The following is a 15,548-nucleotide window of genomic DNA, read 5'->3' on the forward strand; positions in this document are numbered from 1 at the left end:
GATGGCTGTCAAGCCTCTGCTTAAAGACCTCCAAAGAAGGAGACTCCACCACACTCCTTGGCAGCAAATTCCACTGTTGAACAGCTCTTACTGTCAGGAAGTTCTTCCTGATGTTTAGGTGGAATCTTCTTTCTTGTAGTTTGAATCCATTGCTCCGTGTCCGCTTCTCTGGAGCAGCAGAAAACAACCTTTCACCCTCCTCTATATGACATCCTTTGATATATTTGAACATGGCTGTCATATCACCCCTTAACCTTCTCTTCTCCAGGCTAAACATACCCAGCTCCCTAAGCCGTTCCTCATAAGGCATCGTTTCCAGGCCTTTGACCATTTTGGTTGCCCTCTTCTGGACACGTTCCAGCTTGTCAGTATCCTTCTTGAACTGTGGTGCCCAGAACTGGACACAGTACTCCAGGTGAGGTCTGACCAGAGCAGAATACAGGTTCGCCATCACTGCCCTAAACCAGTGTTTCCCAACCTTGTGCCTCCAGATGTTTTGGGACTACAACTCCCATCATCCCTAGCTAGCAAGACCAGTGGTCAGGAATGATGGGAATTGTAGTCCGAAAACATCTGGAGGCACAAGGTTGGGAAACACTGCCCTAAACAGTACCACATATGGCTCAGTTTCCAGAGCCTTGATCGTCTTGTTCGCCCTCCTCTGCACACCTCCCAGCTTTTCAAAATCCTTGTCCAATCAACGGAGGAGAGGGCTCTTGGCCACCATGGCTATGTTCTGCCTCCAAAGTCAGAGGCAGCCATGCTGTTGAATCTCAGTTGCTGGAAACCACAAGAAGTGGGGTGTTGCTATTCTGCTTGGATTTTGGTGGGCCACTGTGAAGACAGCATGCTGGACTGGATGGGCCCTTGGCTTCATCCAGCAGGCTCTTCTTAGATTCTTATGTACGACGGAGGAGGAGGAGGAGGAGGAGGAGGAGGAGGAGGAGGAGGAGGAGGAGGAGGAGGAGGAAGGAAGGAGCCACTGAGCTATTCCTGCAGATTCAAGCTATTGTTGCCTGCCAGCCCAGTGGAGCTTGCGGCAGATGTCTCCTATGTCTTTGGGCTTTTCCGAAAGGAGGTTTCGCTCAAGTAGCGTGCATGTTATTGACAGAGGGATATATCTATGCTTTGTGTGACGTGACCGCCTTCTATGTTTTCCCTGGCGCTGGGCATCAACTGCATTGTTGCATATGTGGGGTAAACAAGGATTGCATGATCTTCACATTCGGGACCAGCAGGACATCCCTGGGAAGTGTGGGGTTGTGAGGTGGGTTGCGGGACTGCACTGGTTGTACTTTCACTAACTTTGGACTATGCCACATTATCCATGTCCCCACCAGGTGTGTCTGACCGAGAAAAGGGCATCCCCCAAAGATCACAGAGCCTGGGCAGGTTCATATGGGACACTGCAGATAGTCTAGGGCTAAGATATTTGGGGGTTTATGAACCACTAGTCTCATTCAGCCCGTTAAGAAAACGGGCGCTAGAGGTGCGACGGGGCAGCGGCCTTCCCTCCCTTTCTGTGCTTGGCTGCGGGGCATGCCGGGAACACATTTAAACAAAGCGCTCTCCCGTCGTGTCCCGTGGCCGAGCGCAGAGAGGGAGGGAAGCCCGCGGCCCTGCTGCTCCTCCCACGGGCCAGGTAGGGTTGTCAGGAGGAGGCGGCGGCGGACCAAGATGGCGGCATTGGGCTCTGGGGCCGCGGCCCATGGCAGCGGCGGGGGGAGCCGGACCGGGCTCCCACCGCCGCGGCCCCGGAGCCTGATGCTGCCATCTTGGGCTGCCGCCGCAGGGGAACAGGAGGCAGAGGGTTGAGGGGGGGAGAGCGTGTGTGTGTGTACGTCCTGCCTCTTCGTCCAGTCCCTGTGTCCGTGGGGCACATGCGCATTAGCACGGACACAGGGACACAGGGACTGGACGCAGAGACACAGGGACTTTATTATATAGGATTACCAGCACTTTGGAATGTGCCCAGAAACAGAGAGCTAGGCAATGGATCTGTTGTAACAAGGGGGTCGTATTTACAACCTTGCTTTTCTCCATTAGACGTTGGGAGGTGACCATCCATGTTGTATTTTTACCTCTCCTAGGGCCTCCTGGTGATGGATGTATAAGAAATCCCAGAAATACAAAATAATTGCGGTGGTAAGAGCAAGTGCAAGAGGTGGCACACAATCCCTACCTCTTTGCGAGCGAGGAACCTCCATTCTGTTGCTTCCACACTCCTTGTTTCTCCTTCTCTACACAGATTCGCTTTCCCATGGAGGTCAGGAATCAGACCCAGGTGGAGGAGTTCATCTTCCTGGGTTTCTCAGGCGTCCCACATGGCCAGATTTACCTCTTTGTCGTGTTCCTAGCAATTTACTTGGTCACCGTTCTTGGAAACACCACGATAGTCACCTTGATCCAGCTGGATACCCGCCTTCACAGCCCCATGTACTTCTTCCTCAGCCATTTATCCTGCATGGATGTCTGCTACTCAACTGTCACTGTTCCCAAGATCCTGACCAACTTTCTGCGTCAGAGGCACACCATATCCTACAACCAGTGCATGGCCCAGATGTTCTTCCTGATGACCTTTGCGGGGTCTGAGTGCGCCCTGCTGGCCGTCATGGCCTACGATCGCTATGCCGCCATTTGCCAGCCTCTGCATTACAGCAGCCTGATGAGCAGCCAGGTGCGAATCCCGCTGGCCATCGCTTCTTGGATCTGGGGCTTCCTGGACTCGGCCATCCACACCACTCTGGCCACCCACTTGTCCTTCTGTGGGGCCAACCAGATCGACCACATCTTCTGCGATGTCCCGCCTATCCTAAAGATTGCCTGCAGCGACACCTACGTCAATGAGATCACCCTCCATTTGGCCAGCATCTTCATGGGCCTGAGTCCCTTCTTGCTCATCCTCCTCTCGTATATCTACATCCTCTCCGCCATCTTGCAGATCCGCTCGAATACGGGCAGGCGCAAGGCCTTCTCCACGTGCGCTGCTCACATGATCGTTGTCACCGTCTACTTTGGGATGGCCAACGTGAACTACAACCGTCCGAGCGCAGGCTACTCCTTGGAGATAGACACCCTGGTTTCTACACTCTACTGCATCATCACCCCTATGCTGAACCCCCTCATCTACAGCCTCCGCAACAAGGAGGTGAAGGAAGCTCTCAGGAAGGTTCTTGGGGGGCAGAAGAAGGACTACGCTTCTACACAGAGAAAGTGAGAGGTAGACTTTGGCAAGGGGGCAGCTCTGCTCTCCTCTTACACCCCCCATTGCCCTTAGTGAGCTCAAGGTAATCCTCCAAGACCACAGAGAAACCCACTTCCTGTACTCCATTTCGGTCAAATTTATAAACACGTTTGTATTATTTCCACGGAGACCCCCCCAAAAAAATATATGTTATGAAAACCTACAGTATGTTTCTGTACAAACACCACAACTAATCAGCAAAGCATGTTCCTATTAAGTAAAAAAATAGGTCATGTCAGAGTAATCTGATCTCATTTGGCAGTGGAATTTGCTACCAAGGAGTGTGGTGGAGTCTCCTTATTTGGAGGTCTTTAAGCAGAGGCTCGACAGGCATATGTCAAGAATGCTTTGATGGTGTTTCCTGCTTGGCAGGGGGTTGGACTGGATGGCCCTTGTGGTCTCTTCCAACTCTATGATTCTATGAATTTTTAAGAAATTTCTAAAGCTTCCTTCAAACGTAGCAGCTGAAGGCGAGCTAGTTGTGACACAGCTATCTCGGTAGGGGGGGAATGATCTCCGTTTCCTTATTTAATTCCCCTCCCTTGGACAAATTATTCTTTCAATCAATTACAAAATTTATTCACAGTCCAATTCGATTTTTTGAAGGTATCCATCGCTCTGTAGTCTTTGGCTCGGAGCTGCACACCACCGAGGAAGCAAAACGACCCAAGGCTCCATCCCACTCTGTCCTGCTCTCGGAGCTCCAAAAAGGGGGCTTACCGGGCAGCGAGCGGGACTTCAGGGAGCACAGCTGGGTGCCCATGTCCCCAGAAGGCTCGATCTGGGAGTTTTCCGGGGGGCACAGCCCTCGTGCGGCTCCCCCCCCTTCTCGGCGGCACTAGGGACCTCGGAGACCATGGTTTCCCCGCCGAACAACAATGGCGGCAGACCGGAAGTCAGCAGAAAACAACCTTTCTCCCTCCTCTATATGACATCCTTTTACTTCATGGGCCTGAGTCCCTTCTTGCTCATCCTTTTCTCGTAAGTCTACATTCTCTCCGCTATCTTGCAGATCCACTCGATTACGGGTAGGCGCAAGGCCTTCTCCACATGTGCTGCTCACATGATTGTTGTCACCGGCATGGCCAACGTGAACTACAACTGCCCCAGCGCAGGCTACTCCTTGGAGATAGACACCCTGGTTTCCACACTCTACTGCATCATCACCCCTATGCTGAACCCCCTCATTTACAGCCTCCGCAACAAGGAGGTGAAGGAAGCCCTGAGGAAGGTTCTTGGGGGGCAGAAGAAGGACTACGCTTCCACAAAGAGAAAGTGAGAGGTGGACTTTGGCAAGGGTGAATCTCTGCTTTCCTCTGACCCCCCCCCCATTGCCCTTAGTGAGCTCAAGGTAATCCTCCAAGACCACAGGAAAAACCCACTTCCTGTAGACTCCATTTCGGTCAAATTTATAAACACGTTTGTATTATTTCCACGTAGACACCCCCCCATAAAAAATGTTATGAAAACCTATGTTTCTGTACAAACACCACAACTAATCAACAAAGCATGTTCCTATTAAGTGATCTGCAAGTTAGGATAAATCTCAGGAACTGGTCTTTGGTTTTCTGGAGAATTTGTGAATGAAATGAAGCTTCACCATTCTTCCGCAAAGATGTCTTTGTAAATTGTTCCTCCTGCCGGTCTTACTTTGTGAGTCAGGTTATCCACCAGGGCCATACTCCAAAGATTCAAGTTTTCACCTTTTAAGTCCTTCCAGAATTTGGCTATAACCAAACCCGCAACCACAAAGAGAAATCCAGTTAGTGGTTTATCAACAAGTCCTGAGTCCCATTTAAATACTGATTGAGTAACACAAGTTCTGAAGACTTGCTGACAAGCTGATGGGTAATTTCCCTTATGTCATTAAGCACTTGTTCCCCCAAATATGCCACCTTTAGGCATGTCCACCACAAGTGCCTATAGTTCCCATATTCAGAGAACTGCAGGCAACTGGTGAGACCCGTTAAAACTCATTATTCCAACCAGAGACTCTAAACTGTAGATTGCTCTATTTATTTATACTGAATGGTTCTTCATGAACGATTGGCTCTGTAGGAGCCAATATATGCCAATCTCCTTACGTGTTCTCCTATTTTCATAGGCCTGTTTCTTTTCACAGCATGGGCCACAGCAGTGATGTCAAAGAAGCAGAAACAAGCTTTGGGAGACCTAAGACCAGGAACTCAGAGGAGAAGGGCTTGTAGTGTGGCTGCCCCTGTTCTGTGGAACAGCATTGCTGTCAAGATAGGAGCCCATTATCTGCACTTTCCAGGGGATAAAACTAAGACATTTTTGTTCTGGCAGATGGATAAATGGGTCTTTACCATGAGTGTCCACTAGTTTGGATTTCAGCCCCGTTTTAAATGTGTTTGTTGTTTGCGTGTTTGTTTGTTTTTTAAATTTTATTTATGCTTTTCAGGTTTATACATTTCACAAATGTTACAATCATTTTAACATTTCAAAGCTTGACTTCCTTCCCCCTCTTTCTGTGGTTCCTTCAATCTATTTCTAATACCTTCTGCATATCCTAATTAACTTAATTTGCTAGTTTATTCATCTACTTTAAATATATACTCTTATAAAATTGCTGGTTATTACAAAAATCCTGCCAATGTTCTTATCTGTTTACAATTTATCTGTAAATATTCAGCAAACTTTTATAAAACTTTGTTATCAATTAGAGAATATTCCCAAAGCACTGGAAAAAATAAAATCATTTGGAAAGGTCTCAGGGTTCAAACTTAATAAATCTAAGTAAAGCTCTTCTGGATGAAACACAATTGCCTCTGGTCTATTTTTTGGGGAATCCTGCAATGGGTTTAAGTTTTTGATCGACTAACTATACATTGGACTCCTCTTTGGATTATTCTTGGCTTTCATGTTTGCATTAAAAGGTGGGGTAGAAATACCACAAGTGTGTAAATAAACATCTAGCCATTGAGCAATGCCTCCCCTGGGACTCTCATTCCTCTTGGCTCCCAGAAACTCGCCCGCCCCCCCCCCCACCGGGGAGAGTGGATTTCCTTCCCCAACCCTCCTTGTTAACTTGCATGTTGCAGTTGCCACGAGAGCATCCCTTGGGTCCATCCTGGGTATAACTCCTCTCTCCCTGCCCAGACTCTGCTGGTTGGATGCAATGCAGACTGCAGAGGGAGCCACCAGTCTCTTCCGTGTCTCACCTGTGAAGCAGGGATCTGCCTTCAAGAGCCCCGATGCCAGGCCCTCTCTTGCCACTCGGATGCCAGCGTGCTCTGGCCCCGTGAAGCTGGAGCAGGGAAAGGCTGGTACAGGAGAAGCCCGAGGTTGAAGGGGAAGGACGACCTGAAGCTGAGCATCCTGACGGGGGCAGGAGCAAATGCCCAGCCTCACTGAGCTCCCAGTGGTGGGGCCTCCAGGTGAGTAGCTTTACAGGGCACAGGGAGGACTCAGGATAGGGAAGCAATTCAGTCTGGTCTGCATTTGAACGCAAATCTGCCCCATTCACACTTCCTGAAATGATACGAGAACAAGAATTCGGCTAGCCTCTGAAATTTGCAAAAAGGTGGGTTATAAATGCAACAAATAGTAAATTCATTTATAGGACAATATATATGGGGCTGGCACAGCAAGAGATTTCTCCCCCCCCCACCTCCCCTCCCCCAAGTCTTACCCAATCCACGCTTTCCAATGCACAAAAGAGTCTATAATTCTGTGCTTCACATTCCAATCCCTGAGCAGTGAGATATTTTGGAGTGCAATGTCCACTGTTGTTGTTTAGTCGTTTAGTCGTGTCCGACTCTTCGTGACCCCATGGACCCCAATGTTCACAAACAGTTTACTTTCCTTGGAATGGGAGGTTACAGAAGAGAGAAACTACCATGGAGTTACCGTCTCCATACCATAACATAGTAGCTGTGGAACATAGAAGACTATATGAAGCAGCTCCCTTATACTGAGCCAGACCTGTGCTCTGGTCTCTGAAACATTTGCTTTATCTGCAAATATAGAAGCAGAATAGAAGTGGAGGCGAACAAGCCCTAGTTCAGCAGGCACCTCATCTCCAGAGATCATCTTGCTGCTTCCACCTGATTTCCCATCTATTCCAACTAGAAGTGTCACAGCATCAGGGAAGGGACCTCCAAACGTCATCTAGTCCAACCTCTTGCAATGCAACCATCTCAGCTAAAGAATCCCTCACAGAGGGCCATCCAACCTCTGCTTAAAAACCTCCAAGAAAGCAGCGTCCACCACCCTCTGAGAGAGTCCCTTCCACTACTGAACAGCTCCTACTGTCAAATAATTCTTCCTAATGTTTAATTGGAATCTCCTTTCTTGTACAGTAAGCCCAGAGCCTATGGGGGGGTAACAGTCTGGGAATTGCACCGGAAGCCAAAATCGCATATAGGCAAAACACACTGCGTCCAATTGCTAGTGGGATTGCCAAAGTCATTTTGTTCCCTGGGACCCTCCCCCCTCCTTTCCACATAATTCTTGGTCATGTGCATGAAGCCTAGTACACACAAGTTATATGCCCATAAATTGTGGGCTTACTGTAATGTGGATCCTCCCCTTGGAGCAGCAGAAAACAAGCTCGCTTCACCTTTCATGTTTAGATGTTTGGAGAAGGCTCTCAGACCCCCCCATCTCTGTTCCCCAGGACACAGACACCCAGCTCCCTCAACTGTTCCTCGGGGCGACCTTTGGGGTCCTTTGCAACTCCACAATTCTATGATCATGTCTTCAGCCCTAGTCAGAACAGTCTAAACACAACATCCCATCCTCAAAGCAGAACAAAAGGTTGATTACGTTGCCTCTTCCAAAGCAGAGGAGAAAACATCATCTTGCTTGTCTTGCTTCTCATTCCAGGTTCCTCTCCAGCTTCCTTTCCTGACCAAGGCAGGTCCTGAAGACTAGAGATGAGAATTCTGGGAGTGGAGAGGAAATGTCACAGCCACCAGCCTGTTGAGGATGTCTCCAACAGCACCCACGATTCACCCAAGCAGGGTTGCCACTCTTCCCCCCTGAAGGGAGAGGAGAGACACCCGACCATCCCTGGAGGACCCTAACCCACCCACCACTGATTTGTAACAGCTGGCCTTGACACAAGACTATTGGGTGGGGCAGATCAAGGTGAAAAACCATTAGTTTGATGTGAATGATTATTGGAATTGGGGGAGATGGAGGTTTATTTGCTTCTTAGTGGGTCAGAGTGCTACTTAGTTTATTATTTGCTTGTTGTCAGCGTTGTTTCCTCCTGTGTATATGGCTGGTTTCCCCCTCCCCTCCAATAGACTGTTATGTGAAATATTAATATATTATATTATCCCCCCCCATGGGTTGAAAGAGACCACAAGAGCCATCCAATCCAACCCCCTGCCAAGCAGGAAACACCATCAAAGCATTCTTTACATATGGCTGTCAAGTCTCTGCTTAAAGACCTCCAAAGAAGGAGACTCCACCACACTCCTTGGTAGCAAATTCCACTGCCGAACAGCTCTTACTGTCAGGAAGTTCTTCCTAATGTTGAGGTGGAATCTTCTTTCTTGCAGTTTGAATCCATTGCTCCGTGTCCGCTTCTCTGGAGCAACAGGAAACAATCTTTCTCCCTCCTCTATATGACATCCTTTTATATATTTGAACATGGCTATCATATCACCCCTTAACCTTCTCTTCTCCAGGCTAAACATACCCAGCTCCCTAAGCCGTTCCTCATAAATGGACCAAATGGAGCAAGCAGCATGCAGACCTAGTGGTGGGACGAAAATATCCTTAAATAAGAGACATGGGGGAATGATCAACGGTCTTCAATGTCTGTATACTAATGCACAGAGCATGGGAAATAAACAAGATGAACTTGAGCTCTTGGTACAGCAAACTAAATATGACATAATAGGCATCACTGAAACCTGGTGGGATGAGTCTCATGACTGGAATGTAGTAATAGAGGGATACAATCTATTTAAGAGAAATAGACCAAACAGGAAAGGAGGAGGAGTAGCTTTATATGTTAGGGATATGTATACCTGTGAAGAGATCCAGGATTTAAAACTTCAAAGCCAAATTGAGAGTATCTGGGTCAAAATTAAGGGAGAGAAAAACAACAGTGATCTCATTGTGGGAGTTTACTATAGATCCCCAAGCCAAACTGAGGACACAGATGATGCCTTCCTGGAACAGATGGCCAAGCATTCCAAAGGAAGTGAGATAGTAGTAATGGGGGATTTCAACTATCCTGATATTTGTTGGATGTCAAACTCAGCCAAGAGCATAAGGTCGAACAGATTCCTCACTGGCCTTGCAGACAACTTCATTGTCCAGAAAGTGGGAGAAGCAACAAGAGGATCAGCCATTTTAGATCTGGTCCTAACCAATAGTGATGACTTGGTTAGTGGGGTAGAAGTGGCAGGATCATTAGGTGGGAGTGACCATGCTCTTCTGGAGTTTATTATCCAGCGGAAAGGAGCAACCAAGCATACTAAGGTCCAAATTCTAGACTTTAAGAAAGCCGACTTCAGAAAACTTAGGGAAACGCTGGGTGAAATCCCATGGACAGTAATACTAAAAGGGAAGGGAGTTCATGATGGTTGGGAGTTTGTTAAAAGGGAGATATTAAAAGCACAACTTCAGGCAATACCAATGAGACGGAAACATGGAAGGTGCCTAAAGAAGCCAGGCTGGCTATCTAAAGAACTTTTGACTGAGTTAAGATTTAAAAGGGATATGTACAAAAAATGGAAAAGGGGGGAAATCTCCAGAGAGGAATTCAAACATATAGCCAGCACGTGTAGAGACAAAGTCAGAAAAGCTAAAGCACAGAATGAACTCAGGCTCGCCAGAGAGGTTAAAAGCAACAAAAAGGGCTTTTATGGGTATGTCCGTAGCAAAAGGAAAAACAAGGAAACAGTGGGGTCACTCAGAGGAGAAGATGGTGAAATGCAAACAGGGGACAGAGAAAGGGCAGAACTCCTCAATGCCTTCTTTGCCTCAGTCTTCTCCAAGAAAGAAAAAAACGCCCGACCTGAAGAATATGGAGCAGATGATTCAGCAGGGGAAACACAGCCCAGAATAAGTAAGGAGGTAGTACAAGAATACTTGGCTAGTTTAGATGTATTCAAGTCTCCAGGGCCAGATGAACTACATCCAAGAGTATTAAAAGAACTGGCAGAGGTGATTTCAGAACCACTGGCAATAATCTTTGAAAATTCCTGGAGAACAGGCGAAGTTCCAGCAGACTGGAGGAGGGCAAATGTTGTCCCTATTTTCAAAAAGGGGAAAAGAGAGGACCCAAACAATTACCGCCCAGTCAGCCTGACATCAATACCAGGAAAGATTCTAGAGCAGATCATTAAGCAAACAGTCTGTGAGCACCTAGAAAGAAACTCTGTGATCACTAAAAGTCAGCATGGGTTCCTGAAAAATAAGTCATGTCAGACTAATCTGATCTCATTTTTTGACAGAATTACAAGCCTGGTAGATGAAGGGAACGCTGTGGATGTAGCCTATCTTGATTTCAGCAAGGCCTTTGACAAGGTGCCCCATGATATTCTTGTAAAGAAGCTGGTAAAATGTGGGCTAGACAATGCTACCATTCAGTGGATTTGTAGCTGGATTACTGACCGAACCCAAAGGGTGCTCATCAATGGCTCCTCCTCATCCTGGAGAGTAGTGACTAGTGGGGTGCCACAGGGTTCTGTCTTGGGCCCAGTCTTGTTCAACATCTTTATCAATGACTTGGATGATGGGCTTGAGGGAATCCTGAGCAAGTTTGCAGATGACACCAAGTTGGGAGGGGTGGCTAACACCCCAGAGGACAGGATCACACTTCAGAATGACCTTAACAGATTAGACAACTGGGCCAAAGCAAACAAGATGAATTTTAACAAGGAGAAATGTAAAGTACTACACTTGGGCAAAAAAAATGAAAGGCACAAATACAGGATGGGAGACACCTGGCTTGAGAGCAGTACATGTGAAAAGGATCTAGGAGTTTTGGTTGACCACAAACTTGACATGAGTCAGCAGTGTGATGCAGCAGCTAAAAAAGCCAATGCAATTCTGGGCTGCATCAATAGGAGTATAGCATCTAGATCAAGGGAAGTAATAGTACCACTGTATTCTGCTCTGGTCAGACCTCACCTGGAGTATTGTGTCCAGTTCTGGGCACCACAGTTCAAGAAGGATACTGATAAGCTGGAACGTGTCCAGAAGAGGGCAACCAAAATGGTCAAAGGCCTGGAAACGATGCCTTATGAGGAATGGCTTAGGGAGCTGGGTATGTTTAGCCTGGAGAAGAGAAGGTTAAGGGGTGACATGATAACCATGTTCAAATATATAAAAGGATGTCATATAAAGGAGGGAGAAAGGTTGTTTTCTGCTGCTCCAGAGAAGCGGACACGGAGCAACGGATTCAAACTACAAGAAAGAAAATTCCACCTAAACATTAGGAAGAACTTCCTGACAGTAAGAGCTGTTCGGCAGTGGAATTTGCTGCCAAGGAGTGTGGTGGAGTCTCCTTCTTTGGAGGTCTTTAAGCAGAGGCTTGACAGCCATCTGTCAGGAATGCTTTGATGGTGTTTCCTGCTTGGCAGGGGGTTGGACTGGATGGCCCTTGTGGTCTCTTCCAACTCTATGATTCTATGATTCTATGATTCTATGATTCTATAAGGCATTGTTTCCAGGCCTTTGACCATTTTGGTTGCCCTCTTCTGGACACGTTCCAGCTTGTCAGTATCCTTCTTGAACTGTGGTGCCCAGAACTGGACACAGTACTCCAGGTGAGGTCTGACCAGAGCAGAATACAGTGGTACTATTACTTCCCTTGATCTAGATGCTATACTCCTATTGATGCAGCCCAGAATTGCATTGGCTTTTTTAGCTGCTGCATCACACTGCTGACTCATGTCAAGTTTGTGGTCTACCAAGACTCCTAGATCCTTTTCACATGTACTGCTCTCAAGCCAGGTGTCTCCCATCCTGTATTTGCGCTTTCATTTTTTTGCCCAAGTGTAGTACCTTACATTTCTCCTTGTTAAAATTCATCTTGTTTGATTGGCCCAATTGTCTAATCTGTTAAGGTCATTTTGAAGTGTGATCCTGTCCTCTGGGGTATTAGCCAACCCTCCCAATTTGGTGTCGTCTGCAAACTTGCTCAGGATGCCCTCAAGCCCATCATCCAAGTCATTGATAAAGATGTTGAATAAGACTGGACCCAAGACAGAACCCTGTGGCACCCCACTAGTCACTACTCTCCAGGATGAGGAGCACCCTTTGGGTTCGGTCAGTCAGCCAGTTACAAATCCACTGAATGGTAGCATAGTCTAGCCTGCATTTTACCAGCTTCTTTACAAGAATATCATGGGGCACCTTGTCAAAGGCCTTGCTGAAATCAAGATAGGCTACATCCACAGCGTTCCCTTCATCTACCAGGCTTGTAATTCTGTCAAAAAATGAGATCAGATTAGTCTGACATGACTTCTTTTTCAGAAACCCATGCTGACTTTTAGTGATCACAGCGTTTCTTTCTAGGTGCTCACAGACCGTTTGCTTAATGATCCGCTCTAGAATCTTTCCTTGTATTGATCTGGTCAGCCTGACTGGGCGGTAATTGTTTGGGTCCTCTCTTTTCCCCATTTTGAAAATAGGGACAACATTTGCCCTCCTCCAGTGAGCTGGAACTTCGCCTGTTCTCCAGGAATTTTCAAAGATTATTGCCAGTGGTTCTGATATCACCTCTGCCAGTTCTTTTAATACTCTTGGATATAGTTCATCTGGCCCTGGAGACTTGAATACATCTAAACTAGCCAAGTATTCTTGTACTACCTCCTTACTTGTTCTGGGCTGTGTTTCCCCTGCTGAATCATCTGCTCCATATTCTTCAGGTCGGGCATTGTTTTCTTTTTTGGAGAAGACTGAGGCAAAGAAGGCATTGAGGATTTCTGCCCTTTCTCTGTCCCCTGTTTGCATTTCACCATCTTCTCCTCTAAGTGACCCCACTGTTTCCTTGGGGTCACTTAGAGGAGAAGATGGTGAAATGCGAACAGGGGACAGAGAAAGGGCAGAACTCCTCAATGCCTTCTCACTTGGGGACCTTCGGGTGACAAGAGACTAAGAAGTTTAATCAACAACACCGAATTTCATGGATCAATGGTCTGAGTGGGTAGAAGACCAATTACAATCATAGAATCACAGAACTGTAGCATTGTAAAGGGACCCAGAGGTCCTCTAGTCCAATCCCCTGCAACGCAGGAACTTCCTCTGTTTCCCTTTTCTGCCTGGCAGCCTTTCCCTCAAACACCGTCCTTCTTTCTCTACAGATAACCTCCTCATTTCCCATGGCTGGCAGCAGTAATTGGACACAAGTGACAGAGTTTGTTCTTCTGGGCTTCTCTGGGATCACGCATGGCCAGACCTACCTCTTCCTGGTGTTCTTGGTAATCTACTTGGTCACCCTGTTGGGGAACCTCACCATAGTCGGCCTGATCCTGCTGGATCCCTGCCTTCACAGCCCCATGTACTTCTTCCTCAGCCATTTGTCTTGCATGGACGTTTGCTACTCGTCCGTCACCATCCCCAAAATCCTGACCAGCTTTCTGCATAAGAGGCACACCATTTCCTACAACCAGTGCATGGCCCAGATGTTCTTCCTGATTACCTTTGCAGGGTCTGAATCCGCCCTGCTGGCCGTCATGGCCTACGACCGCTATGCCGCCATTTGCCAGCCTCTGCATTACAGCAGCCTGATGAGCAGCCAGGTGCGAATCCCGCTGGCCATCGCTTCTTGGATCTGGGGCTTCCTGAACTCGTCCATCCACACCACTCTGGCCACCCACTTGTCCTTCTGTGGGGCTAACCAGATCGACCACATCTTCTGCGATGTCCCGCCTCTCCTGAAGATTGCCTGCAGCGACACCTACGTCAATGAGATCACCATCCTTTTGGCCAGCATCTTCATGGGCCTGAGTCCCTTCTTGCTCATCCTTCTCTCATATGTCTACATTGTTTTGGCCATCTTGCAGATCCACTCGAATACTGCCAGGCACAAGGCCTTCTCCACCTGCACCTCCCACATGATAGTGGTCGCCCTCTACTTTGGAAATGGAATGGTGAACTACAACCGCCCCAGCACAGGCTACTCCTTGGAGGTTGACACCCTGGTTTCCACACTCTACTGCATCATCACCCCCATGCTGAACCCCCTCATCTACAGCCTCCGCAACAAGGAGGTGAAGGAAGCCCTGAGGAAAGTTCTTGGGGGGCAGAAGAAGGACTATGCTTCTACACAGGAAAAGTGAGAGGTGGACTTTGGCAAGGGGGCATTTCTGCTCTCCTCTGACCCCCCCCATTACCCTTAGTGAGCTCAAGGTAATCCTCCAAGACCACAGAGAAACCCACTTCCTGTAGACTCCATTTCAGTCAAATTTATAAACACATTTTTATATTTTCCATGGAGACCCCCCCCCAAAAAATGTCATGAGAACCTATGTTTCTGTACAAACACCACAACTAATCAGCAAAGCATGTTCCTATTAAGTGATCTGCAAGTTAGGATAAATCTCAGGAAGTGGTCTTTGGTTTTCTGGAGAATTTGTAAATGAAATGAAGCTTCACCATTCTCCCGCAAAGATGTCTTTGTAAACTGTTCCTCCTGCCAGTCTTACTTTGTGAGTCAGGTTTTCCACCAGGGCCACACTCCAAGCATTCAAGTTTGCGCCTTTTAAGTCCTTCCAGAATTTGGCTATAACCAAACCCGCAACCACAAAGAGAAATCCAGTTAGTGGTTTATCAACAAGTCCTGAGTCTCATTTAAATACAGATTGAGTAACACAAGTTCTGAAGACTTGCTGACAAGCTGATGGGTAATTTCCCTTATGTCATTAAGCACTTGTTCCCCCAGATATGCCACCTTTGGGCATGTCCACCACAAGTGCCTATAGTTCCCATATTCAGAGAACTGCAGGCAACTGGTGAGATCCGTCAAAACTCATTATTCCAACCAGAGACTCTAAACTGTAGATTGCTCTATTTATTCATATTGAATGGTTCTTCATGAACGATTGGCTCTGTAGGAGCCAATATATGCCAATCTCCTTACGTGTTCTCCTATTTTCATAGGCCTGTTTCTTTTCACAGCATGGGCCACAGTAGTGATGTCAAAGAAGCAGAAACAATCTTTGGGAGACCTAAGACCAGGAACTCAGAGGAGAAGGGCTTGTAGTGTGGCTGCCCCTGTTCTGTGGAACAGCATTGCTGTCAAGATAGGAGCCCATTATCTGCACTTTCCAGGGGATAAAACTAAGACATTTTTGTTCTGGCAGATGGATAA

At 47.4% G+C, this 15,548-nt stretch overlaps 2 protein-coding genes across 2 annotated transcripts; both read left to right on the forward strand.

Moving 5' to 3' along the window:
• Positions 1–1,844: 1,844 nt before the first annotated feature.
• Positions 1,845–6,012, forward strand: LOC118091323 (olfactory receptor 5V1-like). The gene has a single exon (XM_060279448.2). The coding sequence runs from the start codon at positions 2,261–2,263 to the stop codon at positions 3,215–3,217; it is 957 nt and encodes a 318-aa protein (XP_060135431.1). The 5' UTR covers positions 1,845–2,260; the 3' UTR covers positions 3,218–6,012.
• A 7,545-nt stretch (positions 6,013–13,557) lies between these two features.
• Positions 13,558–14,517, forward strand: LOC118091563 (olfactory receptor 5B12-like). The gene has a single exon (XM_060279774.1). The coding sequence runs from the start codon at positions 13,558–13,560 to the stop codon at positions 14,515–14,517; it is 960 nt and encodes a 319-aa protein (XP_060135757.1).
• Positions 14,518–15,548: the final 1,031 nt, after the last annotated feature.

Source organism: Zootoca vivipara, chromosome 9 (assembly GCF_965207765.1).
Source record: "Zootoca vivipara chromosome 9, rZooViv2.hap1.1, whole genome shotgun sequence".
Classification (NCBI taxonomy): domain Eukaryota; kingdom Metazoa; phylum Chordata; class Lepidosauria; order Squamata; family Lacertidae; genus Zootoca; species Zootoca vivipara.